This window comes from Larimichthys crocea, chromosome XXI (genome assembly GCF_000972845.2).
Source record: "Larimichthys crocea isolate SSNF chromosome XXI, L_crocea_2.0, whole genome shotgun sequence".
In the NCBI taxonomy this organism is placed as follows: Eukaryota; Metazoa; Chordata; class Actinopteri; family Sciaenidae; genus Larimichthys; species Larimichthys crocea.
In genome coordinates, this window is record NC_040031.1 from 13,742,348 (window position 1) to 13,759,775 (window position 17,428).

General features: G+C 38.8%; 2 protein-coding genes and 1 long non-coding RNA gene across 3 annotated transcripts in view; 2 read left to right on the top strand and 1 right to left on the bottom strand.

Moving 5' to 3' along the window:
• Window positions 1-362: 362 nt before the first annotated feature.
• Window positions 363-7,301, top strand: prkar2b (protein kinase cAMP-dependent type II regulatory subunit beta). Its single transcript, XM_027273178.1, has 11 exons — window positions 363-949; window positions 2,064-2,099; window positions 3,036-3,088; window positions 3,255-3,338; window positions 3,569-3,675; window positions 3,865-4,018; window positions 5,504-5,605; window positions 5,697-5,771; window positions 5,875-5,943; window positions 6,056-6,191; window positions 6,308-7,301. The coding sequence occupies exons 1-11, from the start codon at window positions 619-621 to the stop codon at window positions 6,439-6,441; spliced, it is 1,281 nt and encodes a 426-aa protein (XP_027128979.1). The 5' UTR covers window positions 363-618; the 3' UTR covers window positions 6,442-7,301.
• Window positions 7,302-8,227: 926 nt separating this feature from the next.
• hbp1 (HMG-box transcription factor 1) lies at window positions 8,228-15,432 on the top strand. Its single transcript, XM_027273177.1, has 11 exons — window positions 8,228-8,350; window positions 9,663-9,832; window positions 9,928-10,108; window positions 10,413-10,533; window positions 10,647-10,761; window positions 11,171-11,289; window positions 11,669-11,825; window positions 12,106-12,250; window positions 13,106-13,393; window positions 14,126-14,267; window positions 14,387-15,432. Exons 2-11 carry the CDS (start codon window positions 9,760-9,762, stop codon window positions 14,402-14,404), a joined length of 1,359 nt encoding a protein of 452 aa, XP_027128978.1. The 5' UTR covers window positions 8,228-8,350; window positions 9,663-9,759; the 3' UTR covers window positions 14,405-15,432.
• LOC113744241 (uncharacterized) overlaps window positions 14,855-17,428 on the bottom strand; it is a 64,639-nt gene continuing 62,065 nt past the window's right edge. The window contains exon 2 of the long non-coding RNA XR_003461382.1: window positions 14,855-15,791. This is a non-coding gene — a long non-coding RNA (uncharacterized LOC113744241). The remainder of the gene's footprint in view (window positions 15,792-17,428) is intronic.

Below are 17,428 nucleotides of genomic sequence, written 5' to 3' on the forward strand. Positions count from 1 at the left end.
GTACAGTACAGCAGTTTTAAGTTTTATCTTTTTGAAATGAATGAACATACCATTTATTAATCTATAATAGTACATTTTTTCTTCATCAGGGCTATGGTTGCTTCTGTATTTATGAGATATTTTTATTTTACATTACATTTTGCCGTTTTTATCAATATAATTTGAATTTTTCCCGCAGGTCTGTGCATAATTATTATTTTTTTAAGCGTGTGCTTTAAACAGGAAATGTTAAACTTACTACAACAGACATAATGTGGACATCTGATGTCTCATCTCATCTCTCTCTCTGTGAAAATCGATCCCTGACTGATATACCAGAGGGTTTCTCTTTCCCATCATTTGTATTTTGCGACTGACTGCAGTTTCTTCGCTGCTGCTGCTCATACGCAATCCCTGGATAGGTGGTTGCCATGGATTCCTGGGTCACATGCGTGGGTTTCCTGTAGCCAGAAGCAGCAGAAGATGCTTGGACCAAAAAATCCAGAGCCATTTTCATTCAAGAAAAAGAGAGGATCCGCTGTGGATGGCTTGCTGACTGACTGGGTGGCCTGACTGACTACACCCGTCTCCTTATAACTTGAGCTCCTTTTTAAAAAAAAAAAGATATATCTGAGGTGCATGCTTTTGATTATTCCAAATTCGCAGCAAACCGGTTTTGTCCACATTCATAGACTGATAACAGGAATGAGTATAGAAATTCCTGAAGGACTGACGGAGCTGTTACAGAGCTTTACCGTGGAAGTGTTGAGGAATCAGCCAAGGGATTTGCTCGAGTTTGCGTTACAGTACTTCACCCAGCTGAAGGAAAGCGAGACCAAAGAGGCCTCATTTGGCAATGACCAAAATTCGGCCCCAAGACCTGGAAAAGCGGTCAATTTCATTGACGAAGCCATGCAGATTGACTCGGAAAACGGAGAAGAGGAGGACGACGATGACGAGGAATTCATAGGTAGGCGGATGAATTTACAATATGTCAGAAACATATGTGAAATGGCTTTGGTTTATTTAGAATAATGAGCATGTATCGCTGTGTGCACGGCTTCTGTCCAGTGGGAGAGACACATTGAGCGCAGTGATGCTCGCCACCTTGCATCCACCACGGCTCTGTCATTTGCCATATATGGTCATGGAGGCTGAATAATGGTTAATGAACGTGTCTGGGTCTTCATCTATGCAGACATGTTTTTTTTATCATAATGCATTGTGTTAAAGCAGAACAGCTGCAGGAAAAAGGGAACTGTGTGTGTGTGTGTGTGTGTTTTTTATTTATTTATTTTTTTTATAAAAAGATCTGCACCTCTAGGTCATTTCAATATTTTCCATTTCAGGCCTGATGGGCCTACCCCTTATTATGTATCAAAAAAAAAAAAAAATATGACAAAGCATATAAAGATAGAAAAGCAAGCAAGCAATGCAACATACGACTTTTATTGCCCCAGATTGATTTGTGCCTCCTTAAACTGTGGTCATATTTAACACAATGGCCGGTGCGGTATAGACATAAGGTGCAGCAAGTAGCATAGCAACCCAGAGCTCTGACACAGCATCCCAATGAGTGGTGGGGTCTGCAAGGCTGGCTGCAATGGTTACATAAGGACAAATACACCATATCCAGTCATGACACTGGTTATTCTAGAATTTTTGGGTCACATTGCGCCCCATCAAACCTCAAATGCCTTATTTTTAATGATAATTCAATGATCCATCTTGAAAAAACACTGGCTGGCAGGCTATTAATGGATGAGACCTCCTATCTAATGTATATTTCATACTGTGCTATTGTGTTGAAACTTTTTTTTTTTTTTTTTTGCTGTGTTTTACATTTGAATTTTTTTTCTCATTTGAATTTGATTCAAAGAGGCAAATGCACTTCAAAGCAGCTGTCCTTATTCAGGTTTCACCCAAATGAATATGGATCCTTAATGAGCACAGGGCTGGGTGTACTCCATCAACACATGTAACACAGTGCATTAACCTAATCTGTTGCTGCAAGATAGGTTTACTTGATGAGGATATTTAACATATTAATATGTATTTTTATATATCGTGTTATTCTTCTGCAGCCCCGGTAATCAACAGATTCATCAGAAGAGCATCAGGTGAGTTGTTATTTGCTGGCTGTTTAAGCTCTGGACAGTGTCAGTGCTGGAAACAGAAAACTTCTTTGACACATGAATACTGAGGTTTTGTCAGATTTGCTCCAGTAAAAGCAGCATCAAAGTATTTTTCCATCTGTCTTTTCTCACTGTCTGCAGCTTATTATAATCTGGTTGATTTATTAGGGTTCGTGAAACCACTTTGTCTCGCGCCTGGTTAATAATGTGAGTAAGTGACGTGGGTGGAGAAGTCAGGACAAGTGCTACTAATAATATTAACCTCTTGTTCATGATAATAATCAGGTTGTAGCTTCACAACAGTGACTTAACTGTACTGTATTAGGACTGATATCTGCATATTTGGCAGTCTGAATGGAAAGTATGAGCAAGTGAAAGTATTCAGCAACAGAACATTTCATACCTTTTATCACTTCAGACGGGAAATGAACTTCCTCTACATAGAGTAGAACACTACAGTGCTGGTAGACTGAAAATTGAATCAAGTGTACTTGTATGAAAAATAGAAGTAGATTTCAATCAGAGTTTAAACAGAGTTAATTTTCCCACATTGATGAATTGAATATAAAGCACTCTTGTTGTTTAAAAGTGTGTTTCGAGTACTGTATTTTGTTGTTACACCTCAGGAAGGAAATGTGGTATGAATTCCACCACCATCACTGCATTCCCCAAAGGCTCCACACTTAAGTAGAGAAAAGTTGTGTTTATTGAAAGATTTATTGCATGAAATGCAGCTGAATCACTCCTGGAATTTGGCTTTTGTTATTGGACCAGGATGAAAATTGTACAGCTTGGTTACTTGAATATGAAGCGTTATTCTTTAGCGTTTGAGTTCAAATGTTGTTGTTTCTATGGAGGTTATGTTGTGTAGAAATATGAATTTCTGAATGAAATATTTATTTGTTGATCTCTGTCATGCAGTGTGTGCTGAGGCGTTCAATCCTGATGAAGATGAGGAGGATAAAGAGCCATGGGTAAACTGTGTTTCATACCACAAAGAGCCTCTATTAATACTGAGGCTTATTTTTCCCATTTGAATTGCAGCTGAATCAAACAGTCGATGTTGTAAAGTCTTCTGTATGTATTCTAATGTGTGGGCCAGCAAAGGGTCATGTCACAAGACTGTGCTTCGATTTTCAGGTCACACACCCAAAAACCGATGAGCAGAGACAGAGATTACAGGAAGCATGTAGGGACATTCTTCTGTTCAAGAATTTGGATCCGGTGAGTGGATTATTCCACAAGCAATCTGCGCTCCTCTGGTTTGTCCTCTGCCATCTCTTAAATTATATAAAGGAGAACGTGGCCTGAGGCCAGCAGCTTTTTGCCACAGCCCAGTGCACTATGCATGACTTTTAAAGAGGTGTAGCTGAAACTGTGCACTGAGTGGATTCTGCATGATTGTTCCAACACGTGAAATTCAAATATTCGACTGATATTTCACACTATTACAGGAAGAGATATCCCAGGTGCTGGATGCCATGTTTGAGAAGTTCTGCACCGAAACTGAACACATCATTGATCAAGATGATGATGGGGACAATTTCTATGTTATTGAAAGGTGATCTTTCATGTCACTTTGACAACAAAACTTATTTATTATACTTGAATCATATATATATATATATATACATACATATTATTAAAAATGAATATATGTATAATATACTGTTTCCTGCTGACTAAAGACTTCAGTTGACACCAATATGGCTGCCATGTGTTTACATTTTCTCTTTGTATTTTCATTCAGTGGGACATTTAACATTTTCGTGAAGATTGATGGTACAGAGAAGCTGGTAGGCTGCTATGACAACCGAGGCAGCTTTGGAGAACTGGCGTTGATGTACAACACCCCCAGGGCAGCCACAATAATCGCCACCTCGCCTGGAGCCCTTTGGTGCCTAGTGAGTAAACCATTAAATCCTCATGCAGGAGCACAGTTGGCTCCGTGCACAGATTTTTATAACACGCTGCGCTGTCAGTTGTTATGATTTACTGTAAATATCCAGGCTGTCTGTGGCAGTGTTGGTACCTGGTACCATAGATAATATCATGTTGTCTGACTGAGATAACATGCTGTAAAAAATCTAGTGAATGCAAAATGTGAGAGAGCACTAATTGTCCCCCTGAATGTGAATTTACATGCTCATTAATGTGTGTATTATAGCTAATGAATGTGCAAACTGAATATGAAAAAATAGATATGTATGAATGTCAATACAGACCTATTACAAACAAACCAATGCGGCCCATTCAGTGAGCTCAGACAAACAAGGCTAAACTTGTGTGTTTTAGCAAGTATGCACATCACATGAAATCAGTCATCATGTTTTATATGATCAAAATGTGGAAACTGGGACACCATCATAGTAAAATTTCAGTTGAATTTGGGTGAAATAACATTTAACCAGCAGAGCGGCTGTTGTGATTATTCAGTTGCTACTCTTTCCGTGGAGCAGCATGTTTATTAATGACTTAGTGAGGGTCATGTCCTTAAACTGTGGGTAACAGCTTGGTTATGTCATCTGACCAGGCGGGTTGTAGCTGTATCCCCTGTTGACCTGGGTACTTGTAGTGTGTGTTTGAGTCTGTGAACATGAGGCCCAGGTCGATGAGGGTCAGTGCTGCTGAAGGGCCTCTGAGCAAACAGTGTTTATAACAGGAGCTTTAATTAGAGTCTGTTATTAATGTTGTGTACCCTAAACCTTTGGCAGCAGGTAGGAAATCAAGCTACAGTACTCTAGGGCTCAGGACTGACTCTACTGACCACTGTACCACGAGGTTAAAGCCGTGTTTGCTTGTTTGGTTTAGATTTTTTCTTTCTTAGCTAGAGGGCGCTCTTTGCAGCTGCTTCTGTTTCCTAAGATAAAGCATGAAACTATTTCCCACAAACTTGTTGTTAATCATTATTTGAGTCTAAACGGTACGCCTTCCTGCTGAAAAACACACAGCCGAAGAGATTTCTAAAGGTTTCTCATTGAAAGCAACAGGATGACATAATCACAAGGGTGCTGTTATGGGTGGTGTTATGGTTTGCAGGACTTCCTTAAAATCTGGTTTATAGCGACCCCTAGTGCAAAAATGTTGTTTCATATGAGTTATTGTTTGGTGAAAGGGTACAAGAACAGTCTGTACCTGCAAATAAGAATGTAAATTAGTACTACTCATACTACTCTACTACTATGCAGCCATCCTGTGTTTAAAAGAGCTCAGGAAAAACAAGTACAAACAATCGTGAAGCCTGACTTTCTGTGTATCCTGGATTCTTTCACGATTATGTGTAATATTAGTGTTTGACATACAGTATATGCAGTACAACAACACAGGGAGACAGGATTATGGAAAAACATGAAGCTGAATGCTTTCTTCTCTTGACATCTGTGTTCCAGGATCGTCTGACATTCAGGAGGATCATAGTGAAGAACAATGCCAAGAAGAGGAAGCTGTATGAGGCATTCATTGAAACACTACCACTGCTTACGTCATTAGAGGTTAATATTAGCTTTGTCCTCCGGCGCTAAGAAAGTGCGGTATGCATTTACAGTGAACGCATTGTCAAACAAATATCCTTTTCATCCACAGCTCTCAGAGAGAATGAAGGTAGTAGATGTAATATCCACCAAGGTGTACAATGATTCGCAGCAGATTATTGCTCAGGTGACAAATCTTTTTGTTTGATCTGTTCTGCAATTGGTCTTTTTATTTTCTGCTGCAATGGAGCATTTATGAACACTTAACGATTACATGCTTTGTGTTACAGGGGGATCTAGCAGATTGCTTCTACATTGTTGAGTCTGGCCAAGTTAGAATCACCATGAAAAGAAGCAGGGTATGTTTGTCCCGTCCACCATATATTGTGTAAAAAAAAAAAAAAAAAAAAAAAAAAACCTTATTGTTTTCTGGTATCTGATAGCGTGCACATATCTTTCTATATTTGTCAGACGAAAAAAGACCAGGAGGAAGAGGAGGTGGATATTGCCACATGCTCTAGGGGCCAGTATTTTGGGGAGCTGGCGCTTGTTACAAACAAGCCCAGAGCTGCATCTGCCTATGCTGTGGGGAGTGTCAAATGCTTGGGTAGATTTTGTCAAATTTCACAATCATTCATTTATCCAGCATGTACATTTCCCATGATATCTTCATATTACCCATAACTCTTCTGAAACTATGTCTGATTCTTCCTTTTTTGGCAGTCATGGACGTTAAAGCCTTCGAGAGGTTGTTGGGCCCGTGCATGGACATCATGAAGAGAAACATTGCTAACTATGAAGAGCAGCTGGTGACCCTGTTTGGGAGTAGCACTGAGATTGAGCAACAAAGTGCATGAGAAGGCTCCAATGGACCATGAATCAGTGGATGGAAACAAACAAAACAAAAAGGCTTGTACGGATGTTTTCCCCCATAATCACTTAAACAGCTTTTCTTACAAGAAATGTGAATAACCACTTCAACATTTGTGTGTCAGATAAATGAAACAGATTACGTCAGACCCCCATATGAGACTAAGTTAAGTTTTGCAGAGTGTTATGATGAAAGTAAAGTAAGCCAAAGCAGAGTTGCTTCAAGCTTGTTTAAATTAGATTTCTCACGACTCTAACCTTAAAAATGTAAGTGTACATTTTACTTGTCGGTGTCAGGCGATATTATTTGTTTGTATATTGAACACTTTTGTTAACTCTCACCTTTTCTCCACAGTGTTATAGTTATACCTACAGAAAACTATCATTTGTAAATTTCTAATCATTGTTTGTTCAAATCAGATGCCAAAGCTAATTTCTTACTGGATAATTGTGAGCAAATATGTCACATTTCTCTTGTCATTTTTTGGCAAGAGCACTAACACTTGCAGCAAGAGGTGCACTGCTACAGAAGTGCTCCAACACTAAAGAAAGGATAAACAATTTGTAAAGGAAGTTGATCTGATTCTGTGTTCGAATAACATCTTTCACATGTTGATCACAACGGAATGTAGACATGGAAGTACTTTAACATTTTTACAAAATTAGTTTCTGTTTAACATAAGATTTAACCCCTTGAATACATGTTCATAAACCGTATATCATTGTTGGTTAGTGTTTGTGGCTGTTAGCCTGATACTATGCTTTTGCAGAAAAAAAATAAACAAACAAAACAGAACAAAAAAAAAAAGAAGAAAAAACTTCAGAGAGATAGCTGATAGTTTTGTAAGAATATACAACACATTGCTGTACAATTTGAAACTGAGTATTAACTGTTATTATATATAGGCCCACCTATAATTTAATAAGTTGCCCCACTAGACTGTAGTCATTATAGGCAATGTCCTGAGACATTTGCTTTTCCTGTGTTTTAATGTAAGATTTAAGTCATACTGTTTTTGTGTCGGTGAAACATATATTATGATTATGACATCCATTATTGCTGTCTACCTCTGCCAACAACTTACACTGTTTGGAACCACATATTCTGATGTTCCCTCTCAACAGGAACCTAAAGTGGATCGGCTCTCCCTCTCTCTCTCTGTCTCTCTCTCTCTCTGTCTCCCTCTCTTCTTCTTCGTCTTCTCTCTCTTTTTAAAATTGATAATTGAAGTCTTCTGTATTTTGTCTGTGGTGTGCTGCAGCTTAAACTATTTTAAAGCTGGTTTAACATTTAAAACATTCTGAATTTATTTCCCCCCCCTTCCCTCCCCCCCTTTGTGCAGATAGTACTGGTCATTTTTGAAGGCAAACACATAATACTGGCTGAAAGTACTGTATGTTTCACTTTTCATGTCAATAAAGAACATTTTTATATTCGCGTGTCACACATGCATTTGTTACAACAAAGGGATTGCACATTGTCTCATTCACCATTCATTCGGCCCTCATTCATAGCCATTCATTTGTTTATTCGATAGATTTTGTATCAAACTATGATTACATTACACGGTAAGGGGTAAAATGATCCAGAAAGCAACGTAAGTAAGCATTTTCTGCTGCTCTTGCAACATTGCAGATAAAAAAATAACCATGTATTGTTCCTGTTATTGCCAATCAGCTGTTACTGGCTAGTAACAGGCATGTACTTTCATCCAATGATACGATGATCAACAAACTAGACCCCGCCTTTTATATTTTTCTCCACGCTGTCGACCAATAGAATGCCCGGATTTTTGTTTTTGACGTTCTCGTCCACCAATAGGAGGCTTTCTCTTGAAACGTTCAGTCCTACCCCTCGAGTGAATGCCAGAGAGTTTGTCGATGGCGACAGGTTTGGTGAGTGAAGAAGTTGACTACTTTTTTTCGAAGAAATTAAAGGTTCAAACTTATTTTTAACTTGAGCGTAGCGTGATCCGTGTCTTTGCGCTTCTAACGCGGTGTTTTTGCGGGGTTGTCACGCGTTTATTTGATGTCGGGTGACAGATTGTGCTCGACAATGTTTTTTTTTTTCTCGCTGTGACGCTTGTTGTTTTGGCAATTAAAAAAAAAAAAAACCCACCCAAGTGCAAGTTTGAGTCTGAAAACAAGTCTTTCATTGGGTAAAAAAGACGCGTCGAGCAGGGTGAAAATGTTCGTTGAAAGGCTTCTGGTGATTTTCGTGTCATTCATTTTGAACGGGGCAGAGAGGTTGCGTCATGCCTCAACTTGTTGACATTCTTTTGTTTACAGTGTTAGACCCGACAGCCTCTGGGTTTGAACCGAGGACACTGTGGCTGCTTTAGAGGAGTGGAGGGGGGGAGAGAAGACAACAGGCCTGTCCCTCAAACTTTCTTTTTATTTAGTTTGTTTTAAACGTTAAAACACTTTTCAAACGTTTTATTAACGTTTACGTCGGCGCTATATCCGCGTTCGCGAAGTCGAATTAACGGTTTGTCAGAGCGCGCAGCGACCGTTGATCGGTGGTCAGAACGCGAACGTCCGTTAGTACTTTAACGTAAAGACAAATAAATATATTTTGACGTTAACGCGCTTTTCAAAAAATCCGTTTTTGACGATTTAGTTTCACTTTGCACGTCGCCAAACACCACGATTAATTTTTTTTAAAGAAATGTTTCGCCCAGTCGGTGATATTCTCATAAACTACGCGTTTTTGAATCTCTACATGTCACTTTCCCAAACGGTTTTCTGCTATTTAACACTTTTGCTACGCAGTTATGAATGAATGAGCTCTGATACGCATGCGCCAAACCCCTTTTAAGTTTATAAACAAGGCCTCCACGCAGCGGATCACATGACTAGTCACAGAGGTATACTGTGTCGATTCAGAGACAAAGGACTCTCGAAAGGCTGCCTGCCATTTCCATTATATTGATGCAATACATGACATGACATGTCAATGATAACATACTGTCAGTGGTATTATTTTCTTTTTATATAAGCTTTAATAGATTACGTGTATTATGTTAATTATCTCTCTATTGCATGGATCCTTTTATTAAGTCGCGTTAAAACCCACATGTCACCGTTTTTATTAATGATGAGCAGTTGTTAGATGATTGTAACAGCACTGTAAACAAAATAGTTTAGCAGTTTTTTTTTATTATTTTGTTTGTGAAAGCTCTAATTTCTCTATTTTGCCTGTAACTAGCTAAAGTGGCAGGATATGATGATGGAAGCCAAATAAACTGACCAGGAGCCTGTTTTAAAACAAGAAAAGAAAGAGGAAACGACAGAAATTTGTGAAAATGGACGAGTCCTTTGATCCACTGAAGTGTAACGAGGACCTGCCTTCCTCACCTGGGTGTCACATGGATTATGGTAAAATCTTAAACATTAAAAACATTTTAAAAAGAGCTTTTTTTTCCACCCCTCCACATATTCTTTATAATTATTACCATTAACCTCTCCCACAGATGACATGCCAGAGCTGCAGGAAGTGGAGGAGGACCAGAGATCTCCAGGGTTATTTCAGGTCGGAGCAGGAGTGTCTCACCAGGAGCTCAGTTGCTCCCCCAGCACCAACTGGCTTGCTGAACTTGCCAACATTGCCACCAGTCCACAGAGCCCCCTGCTGAAGAACGCCCCATATAAGAGGTTTGTACCAATATAAACTTCAATGAAAATCATAAAGTCTGATGTGTACATACATGTAGCACAAACAGGATTGACAAGTTAGCGACATAACTTGTGTTGTGAAATATCTTCTGAAATGTTTTTTTTTTTGAAAATGTCTCATGTTTATTATGTTTACGTTATTATAACCTGGATATTGCAAAAATCATTTTCACAGTAAAGCAGTCTAATCTTTCTTTGCTGATGCTGAACAGGAATATATTCAGATGTCTTTAGGCTACTTCAAATATATACAATGTGTTTATGGGGTTGTCATTATTTTCAGATCATCTCCAGTCCACATCTTTGGCAACAGTAATAGTTTACATTCCTATGCCCGTCCCCCATTGGCTAGTAGTGCACCCAACCCATCCAGAGGCCACCTCAGGGAGCGCAGGCGTGTCAGGGTATCCTTTCATTTTCAGTCTCAACCTCTGAAATTCTAAGAATAATCAATTCCTGTCAACCAGTGATACTTGCATGCTGAAATAATTTATTTTGCTTTTATTATTTATAACAGGCCAGCAGTGAATCGGAGTCTGGAGTTTTCTCAATGTCCTCATCTTTTTCTGATGATGAAGACATGGCCTGGTCTCACTCCTGGCCCTCCACAGCCTGGCATTGCTTCCTTAAAGGTATATACACACTCAAGCACATATTGCATGTAGCTACCTCACCTCACTCAGACGTGTCAAGGTTAACGTTGAACTTTTCCAAGAATTTGAAAAGAAAAAAAACACACAATTTCATTTTTTTTTCTTTTATACGTTTGTGAATATACATGTAATGGTCAAAACAGTACTGATGAACTGCACACGTGCTCTGCCGATGACAAGCAGGCATGTAAACAACTGTATTGGACTGAAGCTATAGGAATGCTGACACTCATGTTCTGAATTAGAAACATGAATTAGAAACATTTGTAAAGAAATTCTGACCTCGGGTGTTCAAACAACAGTATTGCATCCATTTTCCAGCATTCTCTGACTCAAGAAAACACACATCTGCTTATTCATTGTGTCACATTGTTTTGTCAACATTCAGGAACCCGCCTGCGCTTCCATCGAGGCCCGAATGTGGAGTGGCAGGAAGCTGATGAACTTGGGGATTCTGATGATGACTCGGACGATGAGACAATGATGCCATCTTCCTCCTCTCTTAAGGTAGACAACAAATAATGACCTTTGTGTGTCTCAAAATATTTCACAATAACATACTTTAGTCTGAAATGTCTTCCAGCTGTGCATGCCTGATGTTTGGTATTAGTAGATGAGTGCATAGTTTTTGTTCAGTGAAACTTCACTAGACATTACAATGGCTTGTAAAGGCCACAGGGTGGCAGCCAGGATAACGGTGGGGGTACAGGAAGTGAGTTCATGAGTGAATGCACACATTATATCCTTGATGATTTGCATTGGCGTCATAGGAACCAGTCTTTCAGGCATCAAGTTGTTTTACACCAATTCCCCTTTGGTGGTAAGTTCAACAGGCTCATATTGCTGCTGAATAAACACTCTTATTGGTCTTTTGTTTCATTTACAGAGATACGGTTCAGACGGGCTGAAGTTGGTGAGCCACGAAGAGACAGTATCTTATAGCCAGGCAGTTCTGAAACTGACCTTTGACCCCGGCTCATCAGATAATGGCCTGTTAACAGCTGAATGCCGACTTGATCACCCATTTTTTGTCAAAAACAAAGGTAAAATGAGCCATTTGAGAAATTATTATTATTTCTCTAAAGATCTTTCCTAAAACATCTCAAACAAAAACATAAGCTGAGTGCTAACCTTATTGGCATGAGAAGCAAAATAAAAAAACATGCACAAAAAACAGATTTTATAGCAATATGTGAAATTAATCTCACAGAAGCTTCCACTGACCAAATGTTGTTTTGCTAAAAGATTGCTTATTTATTTATTTTTTATACAAACAGCTTCATGATAAAAAGTAATCTGTAATTTACCATCTGTGTTTTTCAGGATGGGCTTCTTTTTATCCAAGCCTTACTGTGGTGCACCATGGGATCCCTTGCTATGAGATGCAGTTGGGCGATGTTTGCCTGCCACCAAATCACCCAGATGCCATTAACTGCGACGACTCCGTGGTCTTTGACACTTTCAGAAGGTACACACTCTTATAGTGGTCATGATTTGTTTAATAAAGAGACTTCAAACAGCTGTAATATATATTTTTAATAATGTGTCAGATGACAATGTGAAAACAAAGGAACACTGTGAAACGGATGAACTCGCAGAGTATTACCACCTGAATCAGTTGGTCCCCTCAACTGTACGGAGATTTATAGTGATTCTCAACTCATTCTTTAGCTGTCCTTACCACAACTTTACCGTTAATTCACTCTCACTGCTCTCATAGTGTAATTTTCATCTGCAGCAGGTAACTTTTTCCAAAGAAAAAGCTCTAAATAGCCACTTTACGCTACCTGCCCAGCACCAAATGGCAGACAGACATGGTTAGTGAGTAGCTGCTGAACATCATGGAACATTTAGCAGCTAATGAGCCAGATATTTCCCTCAGGAGTTGGCAGAAACCAAAAACAGAGCTATGGATACTAGGTACTGGAGTTATATTCATCAGACTTCAAATGAATGATAATGTTGCTCTGTAACTGCTGCATGCATAAATAGGTTTTTCATATCAACTTCAAAGGTTGATGACATGTCAGTGTTGTGCTCACAACTTGTGTCTTCTGCCCCCGAGTGGGCAAAAATCATTTACGGAAGGTTTAAACTTGTCTGCTGTAGTAGAAAAGATGCTCTAAGCTAAAACTGTTTAAGTTCAAGTTTGAATCATCTATCACAGAAGCAAGACAGCATTTATGTTGAGTGTGTGCACCACCATATCTTTTGCACTTTAAGTCCAGTCCTCTTCAGTTGTGGTACACTGGTCCATCCTTAACCATTGTGACGGTTTAGGAAAACATCATACTAACTCATGTCTCCTTCCTTTCTCCTGCAGTTATGACTTCACCCCACTAGACTCTTCTGCAGTGTATGTTCTGAGCAGCATGGCTCGTCAACGCAGGACCTCCCTGTCTAGTGGGGGTGCCGTCAGTCCAGACTGTGATAAACTCGAGCGCTCTAGCTCCCCACAATCCTCAACTAGCAAATCAAACAGGAGCCACACCTCAGGGACAGCCAGTGGTGTCACGCCTACAAAATGCAAGCGGCCAATGAATGCCTTCATGCTCTTTGCCAAGAAGTACAGAGTGGAGTACACACAGATGTATCCTGGGAAGGACAACAGGTATGCAAAAGTCAATGAGACTGCTGCATTTTTGTAAAACAGAATAATCTAATTTAGGTGAATTAATTGCTGTATCCCCATGTCACATCTTAATAATGGTCAAATTTGCTTAGTCCTGATGTCATAAATCCAGTGCTGGGATCAGCCGAGATCATAACACATGAAACACATTAAAAGTGGAAGTGTAATATGGCAACATCTTAACAGCACAGTGATATTCTCTCATTTTGTGACGTCCTGTTGGTCTGCTGTGCATTTACACTTTGTGTTGACTGAGCTACAGATCAAAATTCCATGACATTATAGATGAAGCTTTGTAGTTTCACACAAAGAGAATACATCATGAACCTCTGAGACCCCAATGGTAAAGAGAAAGTAACACTTGCAGAGTGAAATATTAAGAAATGAGATAGAACAGCTCCTCGCTGCAGAGAATCTGTTGTTTGTCTTTCACTTGGCTTACCAAATTGTAACACCAGGAAGTTTGTAGAACCTTCAGTGCCCTCTTGTAGAAGTTAATCCTTCATTTAAAAACACAGGTGTTTTCTCCTGAGGTTGGTAACCCTGCTTAAAAGACCGGAGACAAAACTGCTCAAATATAATTTGTATTGAATTTAAATAGGAGTTTTTGTTTCAAATCTTTAAAAATACAAGCTGTGTTCATTTTCCTGGGAAAAACAAAGTTAGACAACAATCTTAAAAAGATCTTCTGTCTCTAACCTTACACTCCAGAGCCATCAGCGTCATCCTTGGTGACAAGTGGAAGAAGATGAAGAGTGAGGAGAGGAGGATGTACACCATGGAGGCCAAGGCTCTGGCTGAGGAGCAGAAAAGACTCAATCCAGACTGCTGGAAACGTAAAAGAACCAACTCAGTAAGGACCAAAGTCTAAGAGCTAAAACATCTGCAAGCCTTCTTTTCACAACAATGTTCAATTACAGTGAACAGTGGCAATCATACTGAATGCCAACAATTTGTATCATCTTTCTACAGGGTTCCCAGCAGACCTAGATAATCCCCCAGAATCCCCAGCTGCTGGTGTTTTGACATGGCGAGGTGCTGGACAGAGTCTGATGGACCGCTTGATGCCTCTTTTTGCTCTCCTGTATTCTTGAGACTCAACTGTGATGCTGAATTCACTTGCTTTTTGTAACCGTGAAACAATATTAGAGAAAAAAACTGAATTATGAACTATAAACAAAAACATGTAATCTAGTCACTAACAGTGCATATATTTTCTTATATCTTTAATGTCAAAGATGTCTTATTCCCCTGAAATAAGAATGAACCTTGTCATTTCATATTCAGGTCGTTTCCTATTCAAGCTAAAAAACAAACAAACATGAAAGCCTGTGGTGCTATGCTTCAGTGTAGAAGGAGCAGTCAACAACAAGTGTTTATTTATAATTGTAAAAAGGGGACTTTTTAGATACACTTTTTCACAACTGTCCATATTGATTATATTTGTAAGATTCAATATATTGCACAGATTGGTAACCCTTTCATACATTTTGTAATACAGTATATTCTGCAGCCGACAGTGGCCAACAGTTTGCCATGCTGCCCTGCCAAGTCTCCAGATTGTTTTTTTAGCCCAACCACCTGGCCATACAACGAGAAGGCTTTCAGCATGTGGTGGTGGGTTTACACTCAGTCACAAAGCACTTCAGGCCTCCGCTGTCAGTGCTTGTTTCTTTTGCACTTTATATAAATATGTAATCTAATACAGCCATTGTATACTGTTGGAAACCATTTGTATAATACAGCTAGTATCTTCATAGTTAAGCCGTTTGACGCAATCATGGCCCAGTAGCCATGTTCTGCTTTCAGGTCGCCACTGAATTTTAAGTGCTTTGTTCATAATGTACAGGTTTCACAGCCCCAACAACCTCTTGCACAAAATATACTTGTATCATATTATAAATACTTTTTTTAAAACTTGCATTTTATCCAAGTGTTTTCATCAACTGTAAACTGTAATCACAACGTGTTGGGATGCTTGGCTTTTTGTTTGAATACACCGTATGTTTTTGCTCGTCTTTTGCTTGCCCATTATCAGCTTTTATCCTGTGAACAAGTGTCCTTAAATAACATGCTGAACCAGACAAATTTTTATCTCAAGCTTTAAGAGCGCTCGATATCCACTGATCTGAACGTCCAACCAGTAAAGTCTGATGTTTCCAGGTAACAACACAGTTAAAGTGTGTTTTATTCTCCTGTTTCTCTGCCACATCAAAACCGTCATGCACCAGATGTTAACAAAAGCCTTCCAAGGAGTAATTGTACTGAAGCATGGGATCATTCCCTTTTGGACTGAATGAGGACAACATTAAAGCTTTTAATTGAATCTTACACTTAACCGAAACCCAGGCCTCTTCCCCTGGAGATGAAAAAGGATCTGAAAGGAAATGAAAATGAAAGAATATATTATCATAAGCTTTTAACAGGAGACACTGTTTCTAAGGAAGACATGCATTTTCACATATAATCCAATGATATGGTTACATGCATAAGAGTTGGTTAATTCACCTAACTGCCCTAAGCTTGCACGGGCATAAAGAAATGAATAAAACTGGTACTAATGTGAAATATTTTAATAATATAAAATAATATTACCAATTTTAAATCATAGCTTCCATTGTTAGAGCTAGAGGGCGCCATCACTCCATTTTTTAGCAGTGAAGTATTTTACACTTTTTTCCCATGATACTAAAATCTTCCATCTCAATTCTCTCTTTGTAAAATATTACATAATTATAAGGTCAAAGTTGCATTGACCTCATTAATAATACTGTATCTGTGCTTTAGGAAACTATAACCTGTTAAAGCTGATAAGAAATAACATGAAATGATTAGCCCGAGTTTAAAAAAAAGCATCCCTCAAATGATTCATGGACTTTTGGAAATGATTATTTTATATTTATGAAGATTTTTAGGGCCTAGCTTGTCTGCAAGTAGAAAATTGTTAGTCTGAAAAGATGAGATTCATAGCAGTGCATGCCTCATGAAAAAACAATGATCAACACCCTGCAAGCCTCTCAAGCATAGGAATCTAATTATAGCCTATCTGTAACAGGCCACTCCAAAATGATCCGGGTTGAATACTTTATGGAGTATTTGAGGAAATGGAAAGTTGTGTCGGATGTGCTTCTGGCTCTGCACTATTGTACGTTTAAATGGAGGGCTAAAGAATATAAGTAGTCATTGCGGTAGAAATTAAAAGCATTTTTCAAATCTTGTCACAGTTTTGTAAATTAAAACAATGTGTCACTGTCATGGGGCATATTACGCAATATGGAAGCGGGGTTTCCATTTATGAACTTAACTGTTGGACAGTGAAGAAACATGGCATGCTGCTGTGAAAAATTCATTCCTCACATTTGATTTTTAATGGCTGCTGCACTGAGGTTTAATTGAGGGGAAAAAATAAATGTACCAAGACTCAACAACGCAAGAGAATATCTGATGATATGAAGATCATGACAAGCATAATTAATTTAAGCTGTGGCAAGTTCGTTTTCAGAAGTAATCTTTCCTAAAAGATGCTACGGATTTCAGTACAGGAAAAATAATAATCTTATTCAATTAAGGCCACTACAATCTGCAGTGGAAGGTGTCATTTGGCAAAAATGGCATGCATTTATGCATAAGGTCTTTTGACTGGAACAATTAAAGGAGAAATGAATACTAAAATGAACAATTAGAATGGAGAGAGACTGAAACAGTGATCATCACTGCTGGCTTCCTCTGAAATCAGAAGCTGCACCTTAATCAAGGCCTCCTAATTAGGGGCAATTAGCTTTAGTAATTCATATAGGAGACTGTGTCTTTGTTAGGGCGAAGTGCTTGTGTGTGTCTGGCAGTCATCTCTAAATGGCATTTTGTTACAGATACATTACTTCATGTTTTAAAATCTTATCTCTAGGTACTATAATTGTTAGTTTTATGTACAATCTGTTCAAACAAACAAAAAAGGAACCAGAGGTGTGTGAGCAAATGTTGCGTGAGGTACTTGGCAATTCTCTTTGCGTGTTT

Excerpts from the sequence above, each read along its gene's own strand:
- prkar2b (XM_027273178.1), top strand. The coding sequence starts at position 619 with ATGCTTTTGATTATTCCAAATTCGCAGCAAACCGGTTTTGTCCACATT. Across the intron at positions 3,089-3,254 it reads AGGAGGATAAAGAGCCATGG|GTCACACACCCAAAAACCGA; the intron begins GTAAACTGTGTT and ends TTCGATTTTCAG. Across the intron at positions 5,944-6,055 it reads TCACCATGAAAAGAAGCAGG|ACGAAAAAAGACCAGGAGGA; the intron begins GTATGTTTGTCC and ends TATATTTGTCAG.
- hbp1 (XM_027273177.1), top strand. The coding sequence starts at position 9,760 with ATGGACGAGTCCTTTGATCCACTGAAGTGTAACGAGGACCTGCCTTCC. Across the intron at positions 11,826-12,105 it reads ATTTTTTGTCAAAAACAAAG|GATGGGCTTCTTTTTATCCA; the intron begins GTAAAATGAGCC and ends TGTGTTTTTCAG. Across the intron at positions 12,251-13,105 it reads GTCTTTGACACTTTCAGAAG|TTATGACTTCACCCCACTAG; the intron begins GTACACACTCTT and ends TTTCTCCTGCAG.